Consider the following 23346-nt stretch of genomic DNA (forward strand, 5'->3'; position numbering starts at 1 on the left):
CCGTGTGTTTCCATTATAATCTTACCTATAGTATTCATTGCCTGCATTAAATAAACGCAGGCAGGGAGATGCCTCAGTAGTAACCTACAACAGACCCTTCAGAGAGAACTACCCTGAGCATGAAAGTATATTACAAATGTAACTACTGTTATTTACAAATCACTCTAAGTCATGGAAAGACAGAAATAGGAAAGGGCTGTGGACTTCGGGAGCAGCACAGAGGCTGTTGAGCGGTCTTCCTCAGCCAGACAGAAGAGGCACTGCCCGAGAGCCGGGAGCGAGCGGACCGGCTCCCATCCTTGCGCGGGGCGGACAAGGAAGGCGCCGTCCCCGCGCGAACCCGGCACCGCCGGCGGCCGCCCTGCCCTGCCCCGACCCGGGGCCGGGCGGGCAGCGCCCCGTCACAGGGCGGGGAGAGCACGGCAGGAAGTCGCTTCTGGTTCCTGGGTTAAGGCGCCCGGGCAGGAGCGAGCGCCCTGTGCCGGGAGCGGCCGCGGGCTCCGTGAGGCGCTCGTAAGTCTGAGTCGCTTTGGAAACCACGCGCCCCTGGCGCTCCCGCGGGAGCGGCGGCGCTCGGCCCGGGGCCGCAGTGCGCACCAGGGCATCCCGAGCCGGGCATCCCTACCGGGGCTGCCGGGCCGCGCTTCCGCCCCCCGCTCCCGGGGCTGCCGTTTCCCCCTCGGCCCGGCTCGGGAGCGGGGCCGGGGCCGCGTCGTTCGCGAGCGGAGGCGCTCCGGGAGCGGGGAATCGGGGGACGGGATCAGCGGGCTCGCTGCCGGGAGGCGATGGCCCGGGCGGGCGAGCGCAGGAGCAGGAAGAGGCGGCTGCCCCCGCGGGCAGCGGCGGCGCGGCGGGGGGAGCGGAGCCCAGCGCTCCGGGAACCGCCGTCCCGAGCCCTGAGCGCACGGGGCTGCCCAGCTCTAACGCTGCTGTGCCACGAGGGGCTCCTGCTGTGTTAACGACGCATCCGCCGTCGGGCAAAGCAGGATTTGTGTCTACTCAGAAAAAAACAAGGGAAAAAAACAAAACACAAAAAAGTTCAATGAGCTCTCAGTATCTCACGAATTATTGACTCAACAGACTTCCAGTTCCCAAGATGATGGCAGTGTAACTTAGAAAATATAGCAATCGAAAAATCTGTTTTGAGAGCAGAAATATGTAGAATACTTGTGGTTGGATGGCACCTGTGTTCTCATCTCTCATGAAACTATGGGAGATAGGAAAGTGTATTATGAATTAATGTGCATATACACATGATTAGCTAAAACCTTTCATAATTTAAGGTGTTTTTTGAGGCAATATGAAAACTAGTGAGCTGTGAGCTGGGATTGCAGCAGAAATATGTTGCTAATCTTTGTGTTGGAGCTTTTTTGGCATTTGACTAAGAAAATGCATATTACTACTTCTTTTCTTCCCACTACCTATATCAGCACAATGTTTCTGATTTTAAGCAAGTATTTTAATATAACCTGCAGGTTTCATTTGTTGTTTACTTAGAAGTTTGTTTTACAACAATAGCTGTACCCAGTGATTATCCAGTATACAAGTCTTTACTCAAATATGAAATTCCACTTGTCATTGCCATAGCTCCAGCAGCATAGCAATGTTCAGACTTTCAGAACAACCTCTATAACTAATCTCTTCCTTTAATTCTGTCCCTGTTAAAGATCAGGATTGTCAGCTTTGAGCTGAATTATGTTCCAGCTGCAATTTGGATACAGCATAACTAATCATAACTGATTTAAATAGTGGGGATATTTGGGTTGGGGTTTTTTGGTTTGTTGGTTTTTGGAGGGTTTTTTTAGGGCTGTTGGGAGGGAGTTTTTTCCTCCTCATTGGATGCAGGGAGAAGGGTAAATGACAAGGAACAGTTGGCAAATTCCCTGATAAATATTGATGCCTATGGAGGAGAAGCAGGAAAATGAACCAGTTTTTCTAACTGCAAGGAGTTCTGGATACGAGACAGATAACATAAGAAGCAGTTATTTATTCCAGCAGCAGGCAACCCGGGGTGTGACTACAGAGTAGTTTAATCCAATCTAAATCTAGACTGCGGCAGTCCTGCCCACGGCTAGTCGCATGTTCCCACTGCCTCCTTGTGCTGGTAGTAGTGCTCCAGCAGCCTTGCAGTGAGCTAGCTCCAGTTTTAATTTTGAGGTTGGTTTTTTTAGGGGGTTTGTTGTTGCTTTTTTGAGGAAGTAGGGAGCTACTTTGGTATACTCAACTGTGTAGCATAGAAGTACTGCTAGCGGTACCAGTAAGCAGCAAAAATGCATGGCCAGAGATGGGAAAAGCTGGCTTATCCTGCTCAGTGCAGACTTGTGACACTGTTACACAACTCTGACTTCGTGTTACAATTCAAAGCCAGTGCTGCTGTTGAACACAGGAGTTCTGTGTGCCTATTGCTGAGTTCTGTCCCTGTACAGGCTTCCTTGTGTTATCCTGCCATTTGAAGTGGTCTGTGGATCTGACCTGCATTAAAATTAATGTGCAAAAAATATATTTAGTATTTAGTTTTAAACTACACTGGTTTACTGATACAGTTTACAGAAAGGTTTCTCATGCTAGAAGAAAGGGAAGGGTAAGGTCAAAGAAGAATATCTAGGGTATGGGGTGAATATAGGACAATTCTTCTTCTAGTTAAAATGCCATCTTAAAGTGTCACTAGTAATGGCTTTCACTGACCTTTCTTTGCATGGAGTCTGAAGTTTAGGGAGCTACCAGTAAGTTGTTTTTCCATACCAAGTAGAAAATCAGGCACTGTGCTATAGTTCTGCCTGTTGGATCAATTACTTTTGATACCATCAGTACAAATGAAAGCAGCGCTCTTTGTTAATGTTCCCAGTCACAATGAATGACTAAAAGGCTGGAAATTAGGTATAAGTTTTAAATATTGTTGTTCAAATAGAGGTTTAAGTTTACATGAATGAAATGAAAACTTTCATTTTCTGTGAACTGTGAGTCACATGGAGCTGAGCCCTCTTCTCTCCATTAGAAGCTGAACATAGTTTCTTAGATCCCATTGCACTCATTTTTTGAAGTTATATGTATAGGACATGCCATTTACTAGGTAAGTTGTTAACAGTGGAGGATTTCAGAAGAGTACAAAATCAATACTGATGCAAACTTCACAAGCTTTTAAAGATTGTGAGAACACACTTCCAGTCCCTTTCAGTTATAACAATGCCCTCTGCAGTTTAGCACCTGTCCCTGAAGGCAGATACCTTATTTTATTCATTGAATTACACAGAACAGTCCTTCATCTGAAAAGGAAAGAAAGCCTACGCATTTCATTAAAGATGTGCCCCAGATATGAGCATGAATATTCTGTTTATTGAAGGGATACTGTTTGGGGGAGGAAGGAGATGGATGAAGTAGCCTGTGGTACTAACAATGCTTTGAGACACTATGCGCTGTCGGGATTATGAGCTACTGAACACACTACTGGTGTTTAGTAAAACAAAACAAGTCAAAACAAATAAAGCCTTTCATGTGAAACAATGTAGGTCTTCTTTGCAAAACTTATAAACTTGGATTTCAGTAACATTTATGATATCAAAAGATCCCTAAAAAGTTCCAAGTTGCTAAAGAATTCTCTTTGCTGCTATTGAAGTACAGCCATGCCAGAGGTGAGATACAATTGCTTTTCCTGTCAGAACATATCGGTAAAATAAAATTTGCAGTACTCTGTTGAACCTTCTAGAAAAGTCAGACCACATTTCTGTATTCAAGCCCTATGATAGGGAATCTATTCAAAAGCAAGGAAACATTAACAAAATCTTCAAGCTGTAATCTTCATCATTTTGAGCAGTGTCCAAGGCAAGTTACCCTCATACTCTTCTTGCTGGGCTTATCCTCATGTGACTTTCTTTTGTAGTATTTGTGGTTTATGCATAATCCCAGGAGATCCTGAGACATGATAGTGACAGTCCACAGTGCCTTAAATACCAGGATAGATGAAATAGCTAATTTATTTTTTCCATGGGGCGGGGTGGGGGTTGAGAGTTCATTAACTTGTTCTCTACTGTATTTGTATTATGCTAAATTTTTGATCTTAAAATTAATATCATATATTATATAGAAGCAAATTACCTGTGTTTGCAAAGTTCTTGGAATTGGAGTCTGATATTTAATTGTGTTCTAGTCTTATCTGTCAAAGTTCATGAGCTGTAGTTTTGGGAGTTGTTACTGAAATTGTACACAAAGTGTAAAAAGTTCATAATGTTGTGTGAAAAGGTCCAAGTCTTGATAATTCATACTGGTTGGTATCACTGATTTTTAGATTTCTTTTTTTTTTTTTTTTATCTACCTTAGGGTAGCTTGTGTTGATATTTTCAAATTTGGCACAGAATAGGATAGGTTTGTGTGACCTAATTGAGTTTTTATATCTTTATTTCTTAATGCTGATGGGAAAGATGTGCTAATGTCTTTACAAACAATTCTATGGGTATGGGTGTTAAGAGCTTTGAAATGAATCTTAATGTCTTAACCGACTTCAAGCAGCAAGTTTGTTGCACAGCCAAGACAGTTTGATTCCTAAACAGACAAATGGGTCCTTACTAGCCCAAGTTTCTGAACTTTGGGGTAAAATGAGAGGTTCAAGGGAGGATATGTGGTAGGCAGTCTGGGAAGGCGGTATCTCCCTAGTACCTCAGCCAATGGGGAAAGGAAGAGGGCTACATGCAGCCGGGAGTTTAGGATAAGAGGCTGTGCCCTCCAAAAGGAGAGAAAACCCCAGAGAGTGTGTGCCCCAGGGGACTTGCCCCAGGGGATTCCCTCCCTTTATTCAAATAAAGTTGCAGGAGTCCTCTGTCTCTGGGCACTGGCTTTTCATAGCGTGATTTTGCCACACAATGCCAAAAGCTGAGTTTAGCTTTGGTCATTAATGCTGTCTTTATTTCACAATTATGCAACGTTAAACTTCTTTAAACATGAAATTGGGTAACTGTTAATCTGCACCAATTTTAAGTCTTAGTCTTAAATACTTTTAACTACAGGTACATTTACACATTCTATACATCCAAAATTGGATTAAGAGTTAAGCTGCTTTTGTTTGTCTTTTTTTTAAACCTATCCCTGGACATGAAATTAAATGTTGAGGTGAACAGAGCTATAGTTCAAGCTGTGTTGTTAATGGTCAAACATATTGCACATATGAGTTGAATACAGCAGTGGTACAAGTCATGCTATATATGTTATATAGCATTATATATAATTATATATATATTTAGTTATATACTACTGCTTCTTAATGTTCTCTCTTTTTCCTTCTGATTACATTTCAGGCCTGTTAACTTGACCGTCTTTCCAGTGATGAAACAACATTGGGAATTATGGACAAAAACATTGGCGAGCAGCTTAACAAAGCTTACGAAGCCTATCGACAAGCGTGCATGGATAGGGACCATGCTGTGAAAGAGCTACAGCAAAAAGTAAGTGTTGGAATCTGAATTCTATCTTTAAAGCTATCCTTCCATAGAGGATGGTAGTACGTGTAGATACCAGTTTCACTTTAGCTATGCACACTTTAGTGCATCTGTTAAAGTTGGAAATTGCCATTATGAAACCATGCCAGTACACTGCAAAGTAACTCATTAGGCTTTGAATTTAGTAGGTGGGTTTCTGGCTTTTGATCTTGTATTTTTATTAGTTTTAAAGTTTGGAAAAGTATTGTCTGTTTTGGAGAATTAATGAAGTCTTCTAATGTAAACACAGCAAAGATTTATATAAAATTTATCTAACTTTAACAAAGTACTTTTTGGAATTTAATTTGCATTCTTAAAAATTAATTTTTCTATTTTTAATATAAATAGCTTAAATTAAACAATCTTAGTGACAAATGTACATGAAAGTTGATAGAATAAGTATTCCTCTTTTAAAAATAACTGGTACATTTATTTTTTACTTAAATAACAGAAAGTTTCTGGAGGCTCTGACCAGTAAGAAGCACCTTGGAAGTTTTAGTTAGTCTGTTGCAGAAAACATTCATTCAGTAAAAACTCCTCTAGAACTTCTCAAGTAGGACAGCGTATTTCAAGGCTGTCAGGTTTGGGCTTTGTCATAGTCTTTTTATCATGCATATTCTGCCCAGCAGTGGAACCTCTGTTACAGTAAGGCTTGAATGTTTTTGTTGCTACAGGACTTTCTGATACTCAGTAGACCTGGTAGGCTGGGACTTTTTTCAGGGACTGATGAACCGTATTCCATGTCAAGTTGTGGAGCAGTAGTAGAATTGGAAGCAGGGAAGGATCTAATAGAGAATATTCTGATATCTGGGACCAATCTTTCTATCTCCTTGCATGGCAAAATGAACTAGCCAAGGCATCACAGAACAAACACATTTCAAGTCAGTCATGTGGGCAATCATCCACTGTGCAGTCTGTCTCTATTCATAGCCTTGCAGCAGTGCTGGTGTAAATCTGTAGAGGTTTCTTTACATAACAAGCATAAGTAGTGTGATTTTTGTGCTGAATTTGCAACTAATTAACAAAGGCAATACATTTTAGAATGTTTAGGGATCTTTTAAATTCTGTATCTTAGGATGAGCTATGAACTATTTGAAGGAAAGCCAGTTAAGTTAATACTCCTAAATCATCTAAAAGTACATGAAAGAATCTTCTAACCAAGAAACAAGGCATCAAGTACAAGATGAGATAGTACTTCCAAGGTCTGTGCAAGAAAGCCAAAGAGGTGTGAGATCATCAGTGCTAAGTGAACTAAATGCTTGCCAGATTGGTCTCTGCATTTTCACTGGTTCAGAAATTTAAAATTTAAAGTCTTTGATAAAGGATTATTACCAGTTTAAATCTTTGTCCTAATCAAACTTTCAGTAGTTGAATTTTGTGATTTCAAAAGAACAAAAGTATTTTGTCAAGAGGAGTTGATACTAAAATTACTTGGGTTTTATTATTTGTGTTGCTTTTTTTGAACCAAACTCTGCTGTTTTTTGAATGACCTTTGTACAGTGCTTTACTCTAGTAACTTCCTCTGTTCACTGTGTGGCCTCCACACACTGTTGGATTGTCCACCATGCTGTTGTTAACAGTTTACTACTTAAGTTACCGATAGGCCACTTGTTTTGCCAGTCTCTAGAGCTGGGAGCCATGTCAAGCACACAGAAGCCAGAGTCATCTCGGCCAGATGGTGTTTGATACAGATGGATGGTTGGTTGTCATGCAGATCTTCTAGTTGGTAACTTGTTGCTGCCATCTGACTCAAGGAATAATTTGTGCACACTGGCTGTCAAAAGCATCTTCTCTTCTGTCTGTTTTAGCTGTCATGTCTGTGCTCTGTACAGAAGTGTTGACAAGACATTGCTGTTGTACATTTTCAATTTGGTTCTCAGTGATTTTTCTGCTTCATGAGGTCTCTTATAGCTGCTGGAGTGTACTGCTCTTTGATCACTTTTTTTTTTTTTTTTTTTTTTTTTTTTAACACAACAAAAAAATCATCTCATAGTACAACTACTACCTGGCCTTTTAAAATCGATTTTGCTTATAGATTTTTTCCCTGCCTGCTTTACAGACAAACACAGTGGACAGTAGAAGGGTATAGAATTTAAATGTGGCTGAGATTTGAGAATTAGATAGCACTATGGCTAAACTATGAATAGATGTGAAAACAATGCTGAGTCTTTTCCCAGATGGTGGCAGGTGGTGACCTGTTCAGTAATAGACATATTCCTAATTTCAGAAAAATTCAGTGCATTCCTGAAAGTTTTCTTGTTGGGATTTCACAAGTTTTCTTGCTTGATTTAGCACTGCTGTAACTGCAGCATTAGGCATGTGCTAATGAAATAATAGTTTTGAATATTAGCATCTCCCTGCCACCTGGCCATTCATTCAATTCATGGACTGTCTAACAAAATTTCCAGTTTGATGAAATACAAGCAGCATTATTAATTACATTACATTACAAGCAGTGTGGCCTGTTTATACCATGAGTTGTAATACTGGAGACAAAGGATGGGGCTTTTTGCTTTCCTTCCTCCCCAGCCCCATTATATAGGTTAGAAAAACTAGTCCACTGCATTCAAAGAAATGTACAAAACTGTTCATAGACAGTCAAAATGGTTTACAGAGTATCTGTTGTATAGAATAAACAATGTTGTTGTTTTCAGTTTAAAATATTATCTTTTTAAAAGCCTATATTTATATTATTTGTTAGAAAATATGGGGGGAAATTACTTTTTTCTATAGATAAACTGACAAGCATTCGGAAGAATACTAAAATTTGAATTTGAGCCCAATGCATTCTACATCTGTAAATGAAGAATCCTAACTTTAAAGCTACACTTTACAACTGCCACAGTTGAGTTATTAAAACTCAGGGGTTATTTCCTATAATACCTTTTCTAATCAGTACAATCCCACAAAGATGGACTTGCCAAAGGTTTTTTACACAGACGACCACAGCTACTGTTATCTTTAAAAATCAGAACTGCTTTTTATATGCCAAACAGGAGACCCCTAGTCAAAATAGAATAAGATTAATGCTAATTAAATTATATTTGCAGACAGAAAACTACACGCAGCAAATACGTGAACAGCAGGAAAAGATAGAGCTTCAAAACAGCATTATTGCAAAACTGAAATCACAGTTGGCTGCTCTTAATGCTAATAGAGGTATGTACTCTAGTTTGCACATGATTGCTTTTTATGCTGTGTTGCACTGATGAATAGTTCTGACTTTGTTGCTTCAGTTTTTACAATATACATATTTCAAATGAGTATCATACTTTCCTGTGAATGTGAGAGTTAACACAAATGTGCTGTTTCAAGATCTATTTATAAAATTCAACACTTCTGGGGTCTCTCTTTATCCTCTGCAAGAAATTGTGAGATTTTCTATAGAGGTAGAATCTGCTTACACTGAAGCCAATGAAAGTTACAAAAATATGGGTTCAAATCATTCACTACAATTTTTTTATAATTATTACAAAATTATTTTTACACTTACCTCTTAATAAGTTTTTCTTGGGTTGCTCTAGATGTGAGTGCTATGATTATATGTCATTTATGTTAGATGAGCCTTGTGATACTAATCTTACTGCATAGCTGGAACTTTATAAGCAGGTAATTCTTTTTCAGATCAAATAGTCATTGATGGATAATTTTTCACTGTTTGACTGTATTACACAAATAAGAGAAAAGAGTCAAAGTAACCATGTGTTAATCTGCCATGCTCATTAAATATTTATTCACACTAGCCTAACACTCCTGGTTTTCATAAATACTAGCAAAGACTTTTATTCCTAAGAGTACATGTACATTTCTTTATTGCCGATTTAGTCTTGCATTGTCTCTAAGCACAGATTTTAGCATCTCTTTCTTGTTTAATGTGAAGGCAAAGAACAAAAAGATGTTAATATAAGCTTCTTTTAATTTTGCTTGTACTTAGAAGTTGACTGTGAAAAATGCAGCGATAGTCAGTGGCTTTTTTTTTTTTAATTTAAGGCAATGCACATCCTTACATTCTGATGCATGAAGACATTGAAACATCCAACTTACCTTTCAGGCAGCTCTCTGAAAAACTGAGCATAGCAAGGCAAAGAGAAAAACTCCTAAAGGTATGTCACCTGCAGTAAGTTCAGTTTTGTGTTGGGTTTATCCTTTGAGAACCTAAAAGACAAGTGCGATTTTTATGGGTGCCTTTGAATGGAACAGGAAATACCATCTCGCGCATTAATCCCGACCCTGGCAGAAAGAAGATAAGATGCCACACATGAAGTGTGCCACATGCAGTTGTGCCACTGCAGCCTGTTTAGGTGAACTAAGCATTATCTTTGGTCCTTCCCAGTGAAATCTCTGTCTGGCCATCAAGCCCTCCAGAACAGTTTTGATCAAAGCAGGAACTTAGTTGCTTATTTATTTCTTAACTTGACAAAACCCTAAAAAGGGTTTTTTCTTTCTTACAAGAGCATTTCAATTGCAAACGGTCTCTGTATTTTTGCAAGAAATGGAGAATCTGCACTCAGAAAGTGGTGGAGCAGGAAGTGAAGCTCCAGAGATGCTGATTTGTTTGGGTTTTTTAAATAGGCAGTTTTAAGATTAATTCTCTTCTGCCTCTCCTCATTGAAGTAGCATTAAGATTTTCACTACAGCCTATTGAGTGTAACAGGAATGAGAATAAAGTCATAGCCCAGAATAGCTGCGAAATGCCTTGAATGAATTTCATATACTGAGAAAAGACAGTGACAGAGATGCACAAAGTTGCATTGTTCTTATTGTAAATCATCTTACTGTGGTTTTTGAGAGCTGTCTTGTAACAGAAAGTCTCTTATTTTTGAATGTGAATCTCCATAGCTCCATAGCAGAGACTTCGTAAGGGTCTTAAAAAGATCCTTGTGAGGCATTAGAATTAAAAAGAATACATTTCAGGATTTATTTCCTAAGCTACAAACAAATTAATTGTGATAATCAACAGAAACACATTTTTATCAGAAATGCAATTCCATTAGAAAAAAATTAATTTCATTGGATTACTGGTGCTTTCTTAGTTATCCTGAAGGAATCTTATATGAGACTAAGTCTTTGCACACATTTTAAACATACTGTCAGCAAATATTCCTATACACTCCCTTTCTATTTAAAATAAAGTCTATATAATTTTTAGACACCGGAATCTGTAATTATAAGATGTCATTTCTTTTTTAATCTTTGCACTTACTTGGATTAAAACATAGCTGGAGAGTTAATTCTTTGATGGAACATCTTTGCATATTTTTGCAGTTTGCTCTCTTGAGCTGGATAAAAATTGTATCTTATGGTTGCACATGAAGATCTGACCAAGTCTAGTATTTCATAGCCTTCTTTCAGAATGCTTACTAAAGAACAATCGTTTTAAGCAACTTAGTCATATAATGAGTTTGGAATGAAAGGAAGCTATGTTGCCTGCTCACCTTATGGAGAAACACTGAAATAATGTGATCTCTAGAGGAGATTATAGGCAATGCATGAGAAGGTGGAATCATTATTTCTGGAGCTATTTTCCTAATGGAATGTGGGTTATTTTCTTTATCTGCTTAATTGTTTTGTGTAGTCCGTTACTTCAGTTACCGCTCAGCAACAGGTATTTCATCTGGATTTTGCTTCTTTTATTCCATGAATAGAAATATTACTGAAATACCTCCATGCAGAATGAACTATATAAGTCTGTCTGCATGGTGGTGCATTTAAACCCAGGCACATTGCTATTACATTGAGGTCTTTTTAGAGGGGATGTGTAGAGATTTAAACCCGTGCAAAGTTGGGTTGACCCAGCCTATTCTCTGTTCCTGTAACTGGGAAAAAGCATGGAGCTTGAGAAAGTATGTTCGACTGGACAAAGGCTGCCTTCCGCAGAGGCACATGGATATATTTGCACCATCCTTCCAACACAAGGAGGACTCTAATGTTTGTTATTGTGTCTAGTAAACTTGCACTGATCTGGCAAGAATGATACAAAAATGTCCAGATAGCACAGCAGAGGCACAGACACTTGTACTAGCTCTGTCTGTGTCTTGGCCATGCAATTCATGGCCATGAGTGAAGACATACAGCAGTGTCTCTGCACAAGTTATCATTTTATTGAATAAAAAAAACTTCAGTGAGGCAGTGGAATTCATGCTTCAAGGGAAAATTGGACAACCCCATGGAAGAGACATCTGTTGAGAGTTAATAAATAGATGGAAACTATTACTAAGAAGATCTGGGAATTTATTAATAGATATATAATGAATGTCTCCTGTTTTCTTGTACTTTTTTCCCCCCAGATGTCATATTTTGACATCTCTTAAACTGAAAATCCATCATCCTGTCACTGACCCAGTATTCTTTTACATAATTCAATAAAGTATTGGCTTTTTCAGGTATTGAAATTTGGAAGTTTGAATATTCTATTTGAAAGCCTGTATTTTTCTAATCATATTCTATCCACAATCTGCTCTAAACCAAATAAATTTTTCCTACAGCCATTGTCCTCTACACTGTCCTTGAAATTCAGAGTTTCTCCCATGGCATAAGAAGCTTGGGTTTATTGTAACCTATTGAAACTGTCATTTGCTAAGTCCAGTGGGATTTTCAGTGGACAGTATTCTGTCCTTCAGTAAACTTAATAGAAACCCTGAATTTATTGTAATAGGTGCATGATTAGAGCTTGAATTTTAGAGGTTTAAAATATTTTCTTTGTTTTCTAGTAGGTGGCCATAAGTATGTATTTTCTATGCTATTGTCAAGGTCTGTTGCCTGTGTGTCATAAGACACTTTGGGATTTTGTTGTTCACATTTGTCTTCACTGAAAGAAGTGAGTGGGCCAGATTGGCTTGGTGGTCAGTACCCAACTATATACAACATTACCAGAATTTTTCAACCCTCTGCTTGAGAAGACCAAATGTCCCTGTATTGCTGCCTAGTTTTGAGACCTGGCTAAACTTTATTGAGTAGGAAGAACTGGGATCCAGCCACTGTCTCAGAGCCAAAGCTGTGCAGCAAACCAAAAACCTTAGAGATGAGACAATGTCAAGCTTCTACTTTTTCATACAATCAGTCACCAGAATCCTTGTGAACTTTATAAGACATGAAGCTAAAGTCAACTCCTGTGACAAGAAAGCATGCTTATGATCCCATTTTGCTGGTTCAAGAATCTCAGTATTAAACACAGTCTGGAATTTGTCAAGAGCATTGTGTGCCATGAAAAGGAGGAAGAAACTGTGTCAGGAATGAATGATACAAATGTTACACAAAACTCATCATCCTACAATAAATGTTTAGCTCTTTTGTGCAGGACATAAGAGAGCTACTGCAGCAGTCTTGTGGATTTCCATGTTCCAGTCCATACCAGCTTCCCTGGTGTCACTTTGTTTCCTATCTTTAATGCAAAGAAAGCTGTACTTGATTTTTTGCTGGCTGATAATATTGTGCATTTAGTTGTTCTTTGCTGTTGGTACGATGTATGCAGTAGGATTAGGCCCTAATATAAGATATAAGAAATTCTGATATTGATAGCCTTTTCTCCTATTCCGTCATCTGTTTAATCTCTCTCTGCCCAATAATAAAGAAGAGTTTTTGGGGAAACTGTTAAAAGTCACAGTTAATATTCCTTGAGACCGCTTACAGTTCATAAGTTGAATTGTGTTTTTCCTTGAAACTAGCTGACCATTTGTTTGTTCTAGGAAGCCACTGAAACAGGCCATTATAGCACACTTCAGGGAAAAATAAAGGGACCTGCCTTGGCTGCAGTGCAGTCTGGGGGCTGACTGGCTGCGGAGCTGGAAGAGAGCTGGGATCTTGTTAGACAGCAAGCTGAGCATGAGCCAGCAGCGTGTCCTGACAGAAAAGAAGGGCAACAGCTCCCTGTGTTGTATTAACAGGAGCACAGCTAGCACACTCAGGGAAGTGAGTATCTCCCTCTATTCAGCGTTCACTGGACTGCATCTGGAATACTACATTGGGCTTAGGAACCTCCAGTACAGGAAAAGCATTGAAAACTACAGTGAGTTTAGCAGAAGCCCCACTGAGCTAACTGGGGGCTGAAGTATATATCCCATGAGAGGGTGCAAAAACTGTTCTTGTCCAACCTGGAGAAAAGGTGGCTTCAGGGAAAGCTAATAGCATTCCAATACTTCACTCAGGCTATCAGGCAGATGGAGCCAGGCTCTTAACGGGTTGCTGATGCCTAGAGAGGCTGCCTAGAACAGAGGCTAGACAGTGTTAAAGGAATACAGTAGGTATTTATTAAAAGGCCTTTCAAGGACACACCTTGGGCAGTACAAGAGCCTGGCCGTGGCTCCACCCAAGATGGACCCTGACCACGAGTTTTCACACTTTTCTAAGTTTTGGTCCATTTAAATATTGGGGTTAATTGTCCCAATTACAGCTTCAGGTTATGAAGTCCCATCCTCCCAGATTGCTCTCCTCAATTCACCATTGTTTACACTTTTTGTGCCTGAAGCTGCAACAGTGTCCTTGGTTCTCAGGCTGGAAAAGGATTGTTTTGTCTAATGAAACTGTGAAGAGAACTTGCTAGTACTTTATATGAAGTTCAGAGTTAGGTACTAATGCAGTGCAGAATCTGGAAAATATGAAAACTAAAACTTAAGGCATCGTCAGTACAAGGCAGGAGGATAAGAGACAATGGGAAGATGAAACAGGAAAGGTTCAGACTGAAAATAGGGGAAAACATTTCACCATGAGGACAGCCAGGCATGGGAAATGTGCAGTCTTCATCCTTGGGAAATTCAAGGCCAAAGTGAGTAACCTGACCAGACATTGTAACTGACCCTGATTTGATTAGAAGCTAGAGAATACTGGAAGTCCCTGCCAATTTCAGTTATCCTCTGATCCTATAAAGTCTCTGCAAAAAAAAAAAAAGATACTGATCCATTGTGTTGCCAAGTACTTAACTGAGCAAGTATGACCTGTATGACATATTTATAAAATCTATAAAGTTTATGAAGTTTATCAAGCATTAGCTTTGTAATCTTTAGCCAGTTTAGAAGGGTTACCACATCATTTCAAACCACCAGGCACAGTACTGGAAACTCTTAAGATCAGCAAGCTATGAAGGGTTGTATTATTGAAAGATCCCAAAAGTTGTAATTGATTCTCCAGTGTTTTTCCTGGTATCCTGGTGGTGCTCAGGAATGATGATTTCCATCAGTACGTACTGATACTTCTTCACTGTAACATGTTGCATGGATCTTCTCATATGGATTTTTTCCCTGCTTGCTTAAATCTTTTCCTCACTTCCTGCAGATGTAGGAGATATGGAGGAGAACTACTGGCCATTACTGCAGGGTCTCCAGTTATCTGAGGGCCTTTGAAAACCACACATGAATTGGAGCTGTAATAGTCTCAAAGAGACAAATTATGTATCACAGGTTCAGTGAGTTATTTTACTGTCCTTAAGATACAATTGTTCCACAAGGGCAAGTGTTATCTTTGATGAGAGCTTTTTCCTAGGTATTTGGATTTCCAGGAAATAATGATGAAGGAAAACACAGAAAAAGCTGTATCTCTGTACCTTATATTTAAATGGGAAACTGAATTTGACCTGTCAGAAATGCAAAGCATAGTGGAGTTAGGATTAAGGAGTTTTGCTGGGATTAAAACATGCTATTTTTAGACAAAGTTTTGAAGTTGCTGAGCTGAAGAGGCTTAATCTGGATCTTTAAGATGCCACCCAAATCTGGAGTTGCATTGAAGCTCTTACTGTAGATTTGCTATTCAAAGTTGCAATTGAGACTATAAACCAATGCCTTCAAAGCTATTTTTCTGCAGGTTTTTCTTTTTTATCTAGCTAGTATAACTTTTTGAGGCTAAACAGTTGTGTCAGCTGCATGTACACATATCCACGCTTGGCCAGCTGGTGTCTTGGTAAAGCAGCTCTGCACCTATCCCTGCATGGGTGTCTTTGTCTAGTAGGGTAGCCCCTACCTGCCTGATCTCCAAATGCACAACCTCACCCTATGTAAGTTCCATTTGAAAATACAACAAAAGGTCTTGAAAAAGGACTAAGTTGCTCCTTTCCTCTTCATCTTACCCTACCTGTCTACAGACTATTTAACTGCATTTCACTTACATTCTTCTTTAAGTGTTAACCCTTGGGGCTTACTTCTCTTGCAGAGATAATCATGGGGCTTGGGGACACTTTTTGTGACACTTGATACTAGATTTCGTAAACTAACCATAAGGTTTTCATAGTAGCAGTTTTTAACTGTTGGTTGTTTCTTGAAGATTTTTGCAACTACTATCTTTGAGCATATTAAAAAAAATGTTGGTTATTTTCTTCTTTATTCCACAAAAATGCCACATAGTTAAAAGTTCCATGATTTACTAAATGGATCATACAAGTGAGAGCAGCCAGGGCTTTTTATTCCACAAATCTTTATAAGACTGAAATATTTGCAATACAATTGTGGTTATACATAAAGATTGGAGGATGAGAGGCTGGATAGCAGCCCTACAAAAAGAGACCTGCAGTTTGGGTTGATGGCAAGTTGATAGGAGTCAGCAGTGTGCTTTGGCAGCCAAAAGGGCCGACTGGGGCCATCAGGCACAGCACCACCAGCCAGGCAAGGGATGGGATTGTCCTGCTCTGCTCTGCAATCCTGTAGCCCCACCTCGAGCACTGTGTGCAGTTTTGGGTGCCACAAAAAGGACAACAAACTGCCAGAGCATGTCCAGAGGAGGGTAACCAAGATGGTGTAAAGTTTTGAGGGCAGTAATTAGGAGGAGCAGCTGAGGTCACTTGTTTGTTGAGCCTGGAAAAGAGAAGGCTCGGGTGTGACCTCATCACAGCTGAGGACTCCCTCAAAGGCTGCGGTGGATGGGCAGGTGCTGCTCTCCTCTCTCTGGTGAGCAGCAACAGCACAGGGGGCAACAGAATGAAGCCACATCAGGGGAAGCTCAGGTTGGACATTAGGAAGGGTCCTTCACTGAGACCATTGCTGGTCACTGGAACAGGCTCCCCTGGGAAGCCATCATGGCACTGAGCCCTTCTGGACAATGCTCTTAGTTCTGTGGTTTAGGTTTAGGTAGTCCTGCAAGGAGCAGGGAGTTGGACTTGATCCATATGGGTCCCTTCCAGTTGGAGATATTCCAGGATCTGTGGTTGTATGATTGTGTTCTTGGGTTTGCTCAATTCGCAGAATTATCACCATGTTCAAAATGGTATAAGATTGAAATTTATTGAATACTATTTTATGTATCATATATGCAAAATATTATACATAAAATGTTAATGTAAATGATATAGTAAGTGAATCAAGAAAGTGTCTTTATTTTGTATAAATATTAATATGACTTTCAGAAATTCAGAAAATACAGTTGTTTTGAGTAATCACCTATGATGAGTTACAGCTATGAGTAGTGGTAGAAGATCTTTACTATCAATTGAAAATTATTAACATAATAATAATAAACAGGACTGAACCTTACTTATGCTGCAAAACCTTCATTTAGCTTATTATAGACTGCTGAATAGTGATATTCCACAAGCCTCAAATTTATTAATTGTACTGGTGTTTCTAAAATTATTTTTTAGGAAAAGTTAGACAGTGAGAGCATGAAATTGAAGCAACTTGAGGACAAAAGCAATCAAAAGGAAAGGAAGCTTTTATCTATTATTTCCAATCAAGATGATAAAATAAGAAATCTGGAAAGCAAATTGCAAGAATTAAATGAAGCACAAAAGGGTATACAGATGCCAACGTATAAAAGGGAGGTAAGATAAGAAACCAAGTAGAGATAAAATAAAAAAGACAAACATGAAATGTTTTGATTCATACTAATATTCTAATAAATTTATTTTACATTTCATCATTCTATAATTACTAGGAAATGGTCAAATTGTACAAAGCACATAGGGAACACCATTAAATACGTATTGGTTAGTTGTTGTGTTAATTTTATTTTATGGTATGTATTGAAAATTTTCATATTTGTCAAAACTCCAGATTAGCATTTCTGATTTATAATTTTCTATTGGAAGTTTTCACCAAAACTGAGTTGATTTTTTCATTTTTATGCCACCCTATTTTTGTTACAGAATAGCATCCAGGGTGCTATTCTGTCCTTGTGGGATAACTGGAGTGCAGTCATTGATGTCAATCTAACCATGTATGCACATATTAGCTACCTGATTTAAAGTGAACATAGGTAAGCATAGGAGCACAGCAACACAGGACTTGTTGCTATTAGACCTCCTAACAATTGCTTAGTTTGCTGTGACAAGGACTTGTATCCTGTGTTGCTGGGTGTAAGGCATCTCCAATGCATCTACAGGAGCTGCAGCTGCACTTCAGCCTTACAGGTAAGACACGCCTGTGGTTATAGGCAATGGATCAGCTTATACAGATTTCTAAGCTTACACATCTTTGAAATCAGCTGATTTGGCAGGCATGCTCAAGTTCGTGTCTGACTTGGAGCACATATGAACTACTCAGGCCATCTGGTAATGTAGCTCTAGTGGAGCTTAGTGACTGGTTATTATGAAAACTTCCCTTAATGCCTGGCAGATGTAAAACTATGTAGTACTGGAGTGAACCACACGGTGGTAGTCAAAGTTAATAACTTATTTTAAAAGCTGCTAGAACTCCTGACATATTAGCTTCTGATGTGTTCATTGAAATTTTCAGTGAATAAATTGATTTTTAAGAGGTAAAATAGCTGGGTAACAAGCTTATACAAAAGACAGAATCTTACCTTACACATGACTGAAAACTAATTACAATCAAGCCATATTCTTAGAACTAGTTGCCTTTCAAGGGAGTATGAGCAGAGAAATGCCACACTGAGTTAATAAGTTAACCTAAAAGGAACTAGCAATTTCACGCAAAATGCTTTTGTCATTTTGACAATGCTTTGAGAGCTTTCAGCAGGCCTAGGTAAAGGACCCCGTGACGTTTTTATTCATATGAAGGTGAAGCGCAAAATTAATATGCTAACGTGCTCAATATTTTCATATTTTACTTCAAGGTGAAAAGTAAGAAAGTTGTTCCAGATAAGCCTGAATTATCTCTAGGGATCTCTGGTATTTCACCTGAAAGGTAAATACTTCTGCAGCATTTTTCAAATTTACTTTTGGCTTTTCTGCAATTAAGTAAGGCCAGCTATTGCCCTCTTTTCTACACAGTACCTTAAGAACTGGCTGGGCAGGGAGTCGGGAGTGGGCAGCATCAAAGGTCAAAGAGCTAATGCAGGGAGATAATAGAGCCAACAACTATGTGGAATCATAGCTGGGGCTTTACAAGTATGGAGAGCTAAGCTGGGAGGGAGAAAGATATCAACTCAGTTCAGCAGGAGGTTAAACTCTGGGAAACGGAGGTGGATGTTAATGCTGGGGTTTGGATAAGCATTAACTGCCTTGCATTAACTCTTCTGGACAGGAATTGCAGCCATTATGGATTAACTGATGGCAGCACAGCACAGGAGCCTGCTGTGCTGCCAGGAAGCGCTCTGATAGGCAGCATGAAGAAATAATTCTTGGCCTGATCCTTCCCAAATTAGATCATTTGAAACTAAGTTTATCTGTAAGCTGAAGGCAGCAAGTCCCTGCTATGACCAAGGCATCAAAGCAGTAGATTTCTTCTTCTGCCAGTAATTTCAGAAAAATATTGAACAAAGTCTTAGGTTTGCATTTTTCATAGGATAGCCAGTAATGCCACTTTTAACAGCTTTGTTGGGGTCCAATAGAAAACTCCCTAAGGTGAGGTTAGGGAAGTATTAAGGGAAAGTATCAATTTCTTGCTTTCTTATTCTCTTGCCGAGGCATCTGCTTTTGACCACTCCCATACATGGGCTAGGTGAACCACGTGGATCTTTAGTCTGGCTCACTACTCTTTTGTGATAAGAAAGAGAGGAAATAAGACTGTAATGTGAGAAAGACTGTTTTTTTTGATTTATATCTAAAAAATGAAAAAACTTTACCTGTCTTCTCTTTCCCTGATCTCAAATAGCTTCCTTACTTTACTGTTTTCTTGGAAAGAGGTATGTGACTGGTAAGATTGCTGGTAATCTTACACTAGTAAGATTATAGTATCACAAATGTCTAGCAAATTAAGACTACTTAATCTAATCATAGCTATATTTTAAAATTCTGAATATAAACTTTTTTTTTTATTTATTTCTTATTAAAACATCTGGAAAATCATCAGAAAGTGTTAACAGCAGTAATTTGAACTACTTCTGTAGATCTTTTTTTCAAATGAGATACAAATAGACATTTGTGTCTTTAGAAAGAGAAACACAACAGAAGTAGGAACACAGTCAGAATGCTGTATGAATAAGCAATAAAAAAGGAAAACAATTCACTGGATTAAAGGAAAATTCCTTCTGAGATCTTTTGGTGAAAAGATGGAAAAGAGAACACAAATCCAACTTCACTTTTTCATCTTAGACGTTCATTTTATAAAATCCATTATATTGTGCTTAAAAATATAAATTACTCAGCAAGTTTATCAAAATTTCACAGTGGAATTTCATGGATGCATCAGTAACTAAATAACAGTGCCTTTGGGGAAATAATCTCACACCAGCGTTTTTGCCATTCTCAGTGCTGATAACTAAATATCAGATTCCCATGTGATACTCTGGAAAAGATACAATACACTAAATCTCTCAGAATAAAAAGAAAAGTTATATCATATTGTATGAAACCAGAGGGAATGCATTCACAAACTCCTCCCCAAAATTCCAGGTAGACAGAGAAGGAAAGAGCCATAACAAATGCGTGTTCCTTCTTCTGCAGTCTGAAGTGCACTGGCAACGACAGCAAACAGTTAATGTTCATAGTGGCAGTATATTATTTTCCCTAGAACTGAGGTGGAAACAGTACCCTTGGGAAATATAAACTCTTCCACAAAATACCTGAAAGACTGAAAGAACTGAAAGGATGGATTTTTGGGGGTGGTCCTTGCAGGGTCAGTTCCTATCTTCAAAGATATATGTGTATGATATGTCTAAACAACTCTTTGACAACATTCCGTTTTTTTGCTTGCTTTTACTGAGGAGAACAAAAATATGTATACATATGTCGAAGAACAAGATATCCAAGAAAAGTAGCTTATACTATTGTTTTTCTCTGGTTTGTGGGTGTGACTAGATTACAGGTCACAGCAAGCTGAATTGGTTGACTCTTTAATTTATGATTTTGATCTTCCAGAGAGAATCTGGAGACTATTTTCCAGGACATGAAAGAAGAGTGTCATCGAATATGTATGCTAGCCAGAGAACAAACAGACCAACTGAGTATATTTAAGATAAAGCCAGAACCTGAAACTGGTAATATCATACTTAAGCTCTTATTGTGATTCAACTGTTTGAAAGCTTTGCTTTATATTTGAAAATACTGCAAATTACACATACATAGAAGTACTTCCACTGTTTACCATCTGCCTTTTTCAAGTCTGTTCACATGGTGCTCAGTATTTCACCAAGAAAACGCACCGCCAGTTTTGGCATTCTATGACGAATGCTCCAAATCACATGCTATAAAAGACAGTCATCACATCAATGGCTCTTGTAATTGTTTTGTCCCTTGGAGTGAGAGGCAGGCACTTACTACATGTGATATCCCATCATACTGTGTGAATGACAGCACTTGCTTGCTTTTAATTTAGCTGTCAGTTCAAAAGATGTCTGCTATGAATGCCTCTAGCCCCATATCTGTTAGAGGAAAACTGCAGGACTGAGGAGAGTCAGAGGACTTATTTTCTAGACTTCCTTGTGCAGACTTTTAAATAATGTTTTCTTATATGGGACAAGAGCTTAATCCAACACTTCCTGAAAACAAAAGGAAGGCTTGATTTTTTTTTTGAAACTGTGAGAGATTCTGAATGTCCTGTCTTGCTAATGCTTACCTTTAATACAATGTAAGCTACTCTGGGTATTCTCTACTAACTTTTCTTAATAGTAAGATCAGACTCTTATTAAGTGATTTCAATAAACAGCTGCCAAATGCACACAGCTGAAGCAAAAGATGCTGATTTCAGCGCTTGATTTTAATTTAGGTCATCCTTTACTCAAGTTTTGTTACATGAAGTAATAACAGGTATCTCGTTGCTTCAAATTGCTCTCTCTGAACTGTACTGTGGTCGCCTGATTGTATGCTAAAAACTTCATTATTTGGGGTTGGGAATTTTGGAGGAAGTGTGTTTGGCAACTTACTTTAGAAGAATGGTTTTGATTCCCAACAAAGTGCCTAACTCAACTGTGTGAAAAGCCATACATGATATAAGCCATGTAGATGATAAAAGAACTGCTTAAATCAACTGTGTAAAAGCATACATTACAAAACCGATCTAGATTTAATGTTTGATTTCTTATTTCTGCGTTCCACAGTCAGAAGGCTGCTGTACAATCATTCTTTACTGAAGTTATTCTCTCACCTGGTTAAGAGTAACTATTACCATTTTTATTAATATAGTGCCAAAAACAAAGGGTGAATTCTCGAAACAAAGGGAAAACATGGTCCCATTTCTGAATAGCTATTCAGTTTAAATATTTAACTAATTTGGAAACCAGTAGGAGTTGGGTACCTGAATACCTTCTAAAATCGTGCTCATGGTGCCTAGCATGTTCTTGGCACTGTGTGAAGTGGTTTGGGTTCCAGCTTCTATTTCTGCCAGAACACTTCAGTGAATATGCAAGTATGTGTTAAGAGTATGGGACAACATAATTTTCAATAAAATGAAAATGTTTATAGCCATAAATCAAAGAAAAATATAATTACTGGAAGGGAGTATTTCCTTTTATTTCTGTTCTGATAGATTTGTGTCAGAACTAATGTTTGTGAAAGAGAACTGCAACTCAATCTGATTTTAAAATAAAAAGTTAAATAGCAGGGAAAGAAGACAAAAAAAATAAACCAACACTACATTTTTAATAACTGTATTTCAATGGACTATTTAATATTTTCTTCATTCTTTCTTCACAGAAATACAGTTTTCCATGCCGATACAGTGCACAGATAAAACTGATGAACAAGCAGAAGAGCTTTTTAAGCCTCGGGTTATAAAGGATATAAATAGAGGTGCATCATGCATCACATCTATCACACCAAGAGGAGTGGGCCAAGATGAGGACAACAACTCTGTAGAATCACTTTCTAAATTTAATGTCAAGTTTCCACCTACAGACAATGACTCTGCTTTCTTGCAGAGCACTCAGGAAAAACCAACAGTTCCTTGTACTGGTATATCTGAAAACATGCTTCAAGATCATCATTTTAACCTGGAGCACAGAGACCGTGCTGTTAACCTCAGTAAATTGGAACCTAACTCATTTGAAGCTCATGGCATTGATCTCATGACCTCAGCTTTACAAAGTTTAACTGCTGTTGACAAAACAAACCTCTCAGATCATGCAAAGATGCCCATAGAAAATATCTGTGACAAACCATGTTTAAAAACAACAGACAGTGGTTTCACATTTGTACCTAAGCACACAAACCAGGGTGTACCTGAAGTAATTTTTCCTTTAGAAGCTGCTGGAACAACCATCAGAGGTCCTCATCAGGTATCTTTCTATAAATATTCTACATTTCAAAAATTAAAATGATTCAGACACACATTTTGCAAATATCTTTGAGACTGGATTAATATATTCTCTAAGAAAGCTGATCAGTCTTTTTTTAAGACACTATCTCTTGTCATTCTTCTTTCTAATGCTGCAAAATGTGTTCAAGATGATTTTCCAGTGAAACATCAGGAATATAAGCAGACATAAGCACTGGATGTTTTTACAAACTTCAGTTAATCTAGATATTAATTGCTTCTATATCTATTTCAAAGCTGTCATTAATCCTAAATTGCCCCCTAGATTGCTTTCTTTCTACCCTTGATCTCAATTGTATAGGGCACACATTTGC

The 23346-nt window shown here is 38.6% G+C and overlaps 1 protein-coding gene across 2 annotated transcripts in view; it reads left to right on the forward strand.

Moving 5' to 3' along the window:
- The first annotated feature begins 264 nt into the window (after window positions 1–264).
- TANK (TRAF family member associated NFKB activator) overlaps window positions 265–23346 on the forward strand; it is a 28474-nt gene continuing 5392 nt past the window's right edge. Inside the window, exons 1-8 of one of the 2 annotated variants that reach the window (XM_012574864.5) lie at window positions 265–513; window positions 5286–5432; window positions 8516–8624; window positions 9456–9568; window positions 17023–17202; window positions 18456–18526; window positions 20641–20759; window positions 22414–22994. In XM_012574864.5, coding sequence (XP_012430318.2) covers window positions 5334–5432; window positions 8516–8624; window positions 9456–9568; window positions 17023–17202; window positions 18456–18526; window positions 20641–20759; window positions 22414–22994 — 1272 coding nt within the window. In that variant the 5' untranslated portion in view covers window positions 265–513; window positions 5286–5333. Of the gene's footprint in view, window positions 514–5285; window positions 5433–8515; window positions 8625–9455; window positions 9569–13156; window positions 13374–17022; window positions 17203–18455; window positions 18527–20640; window positions 20760–22413; window positions 22995–23346 lie in introns of those variants that run through there. The other variant, XM_030278376.4, reaches the window with a different exon arrangement.

This window comes from Taeniopygia guttata, chromosome 7 (genome assembly GCF_048771995.1).
Source record: "Taeniopygia guttata chromosome 7, bTaeGut7.mat, whole genome shotgun sequence".
Lineage (NCBI taxonomy): Eukaryota > Metazoa > Chordata > Aves > Passeriformes > Estrildidae > Taeniopygia > Taeniopygia guttata.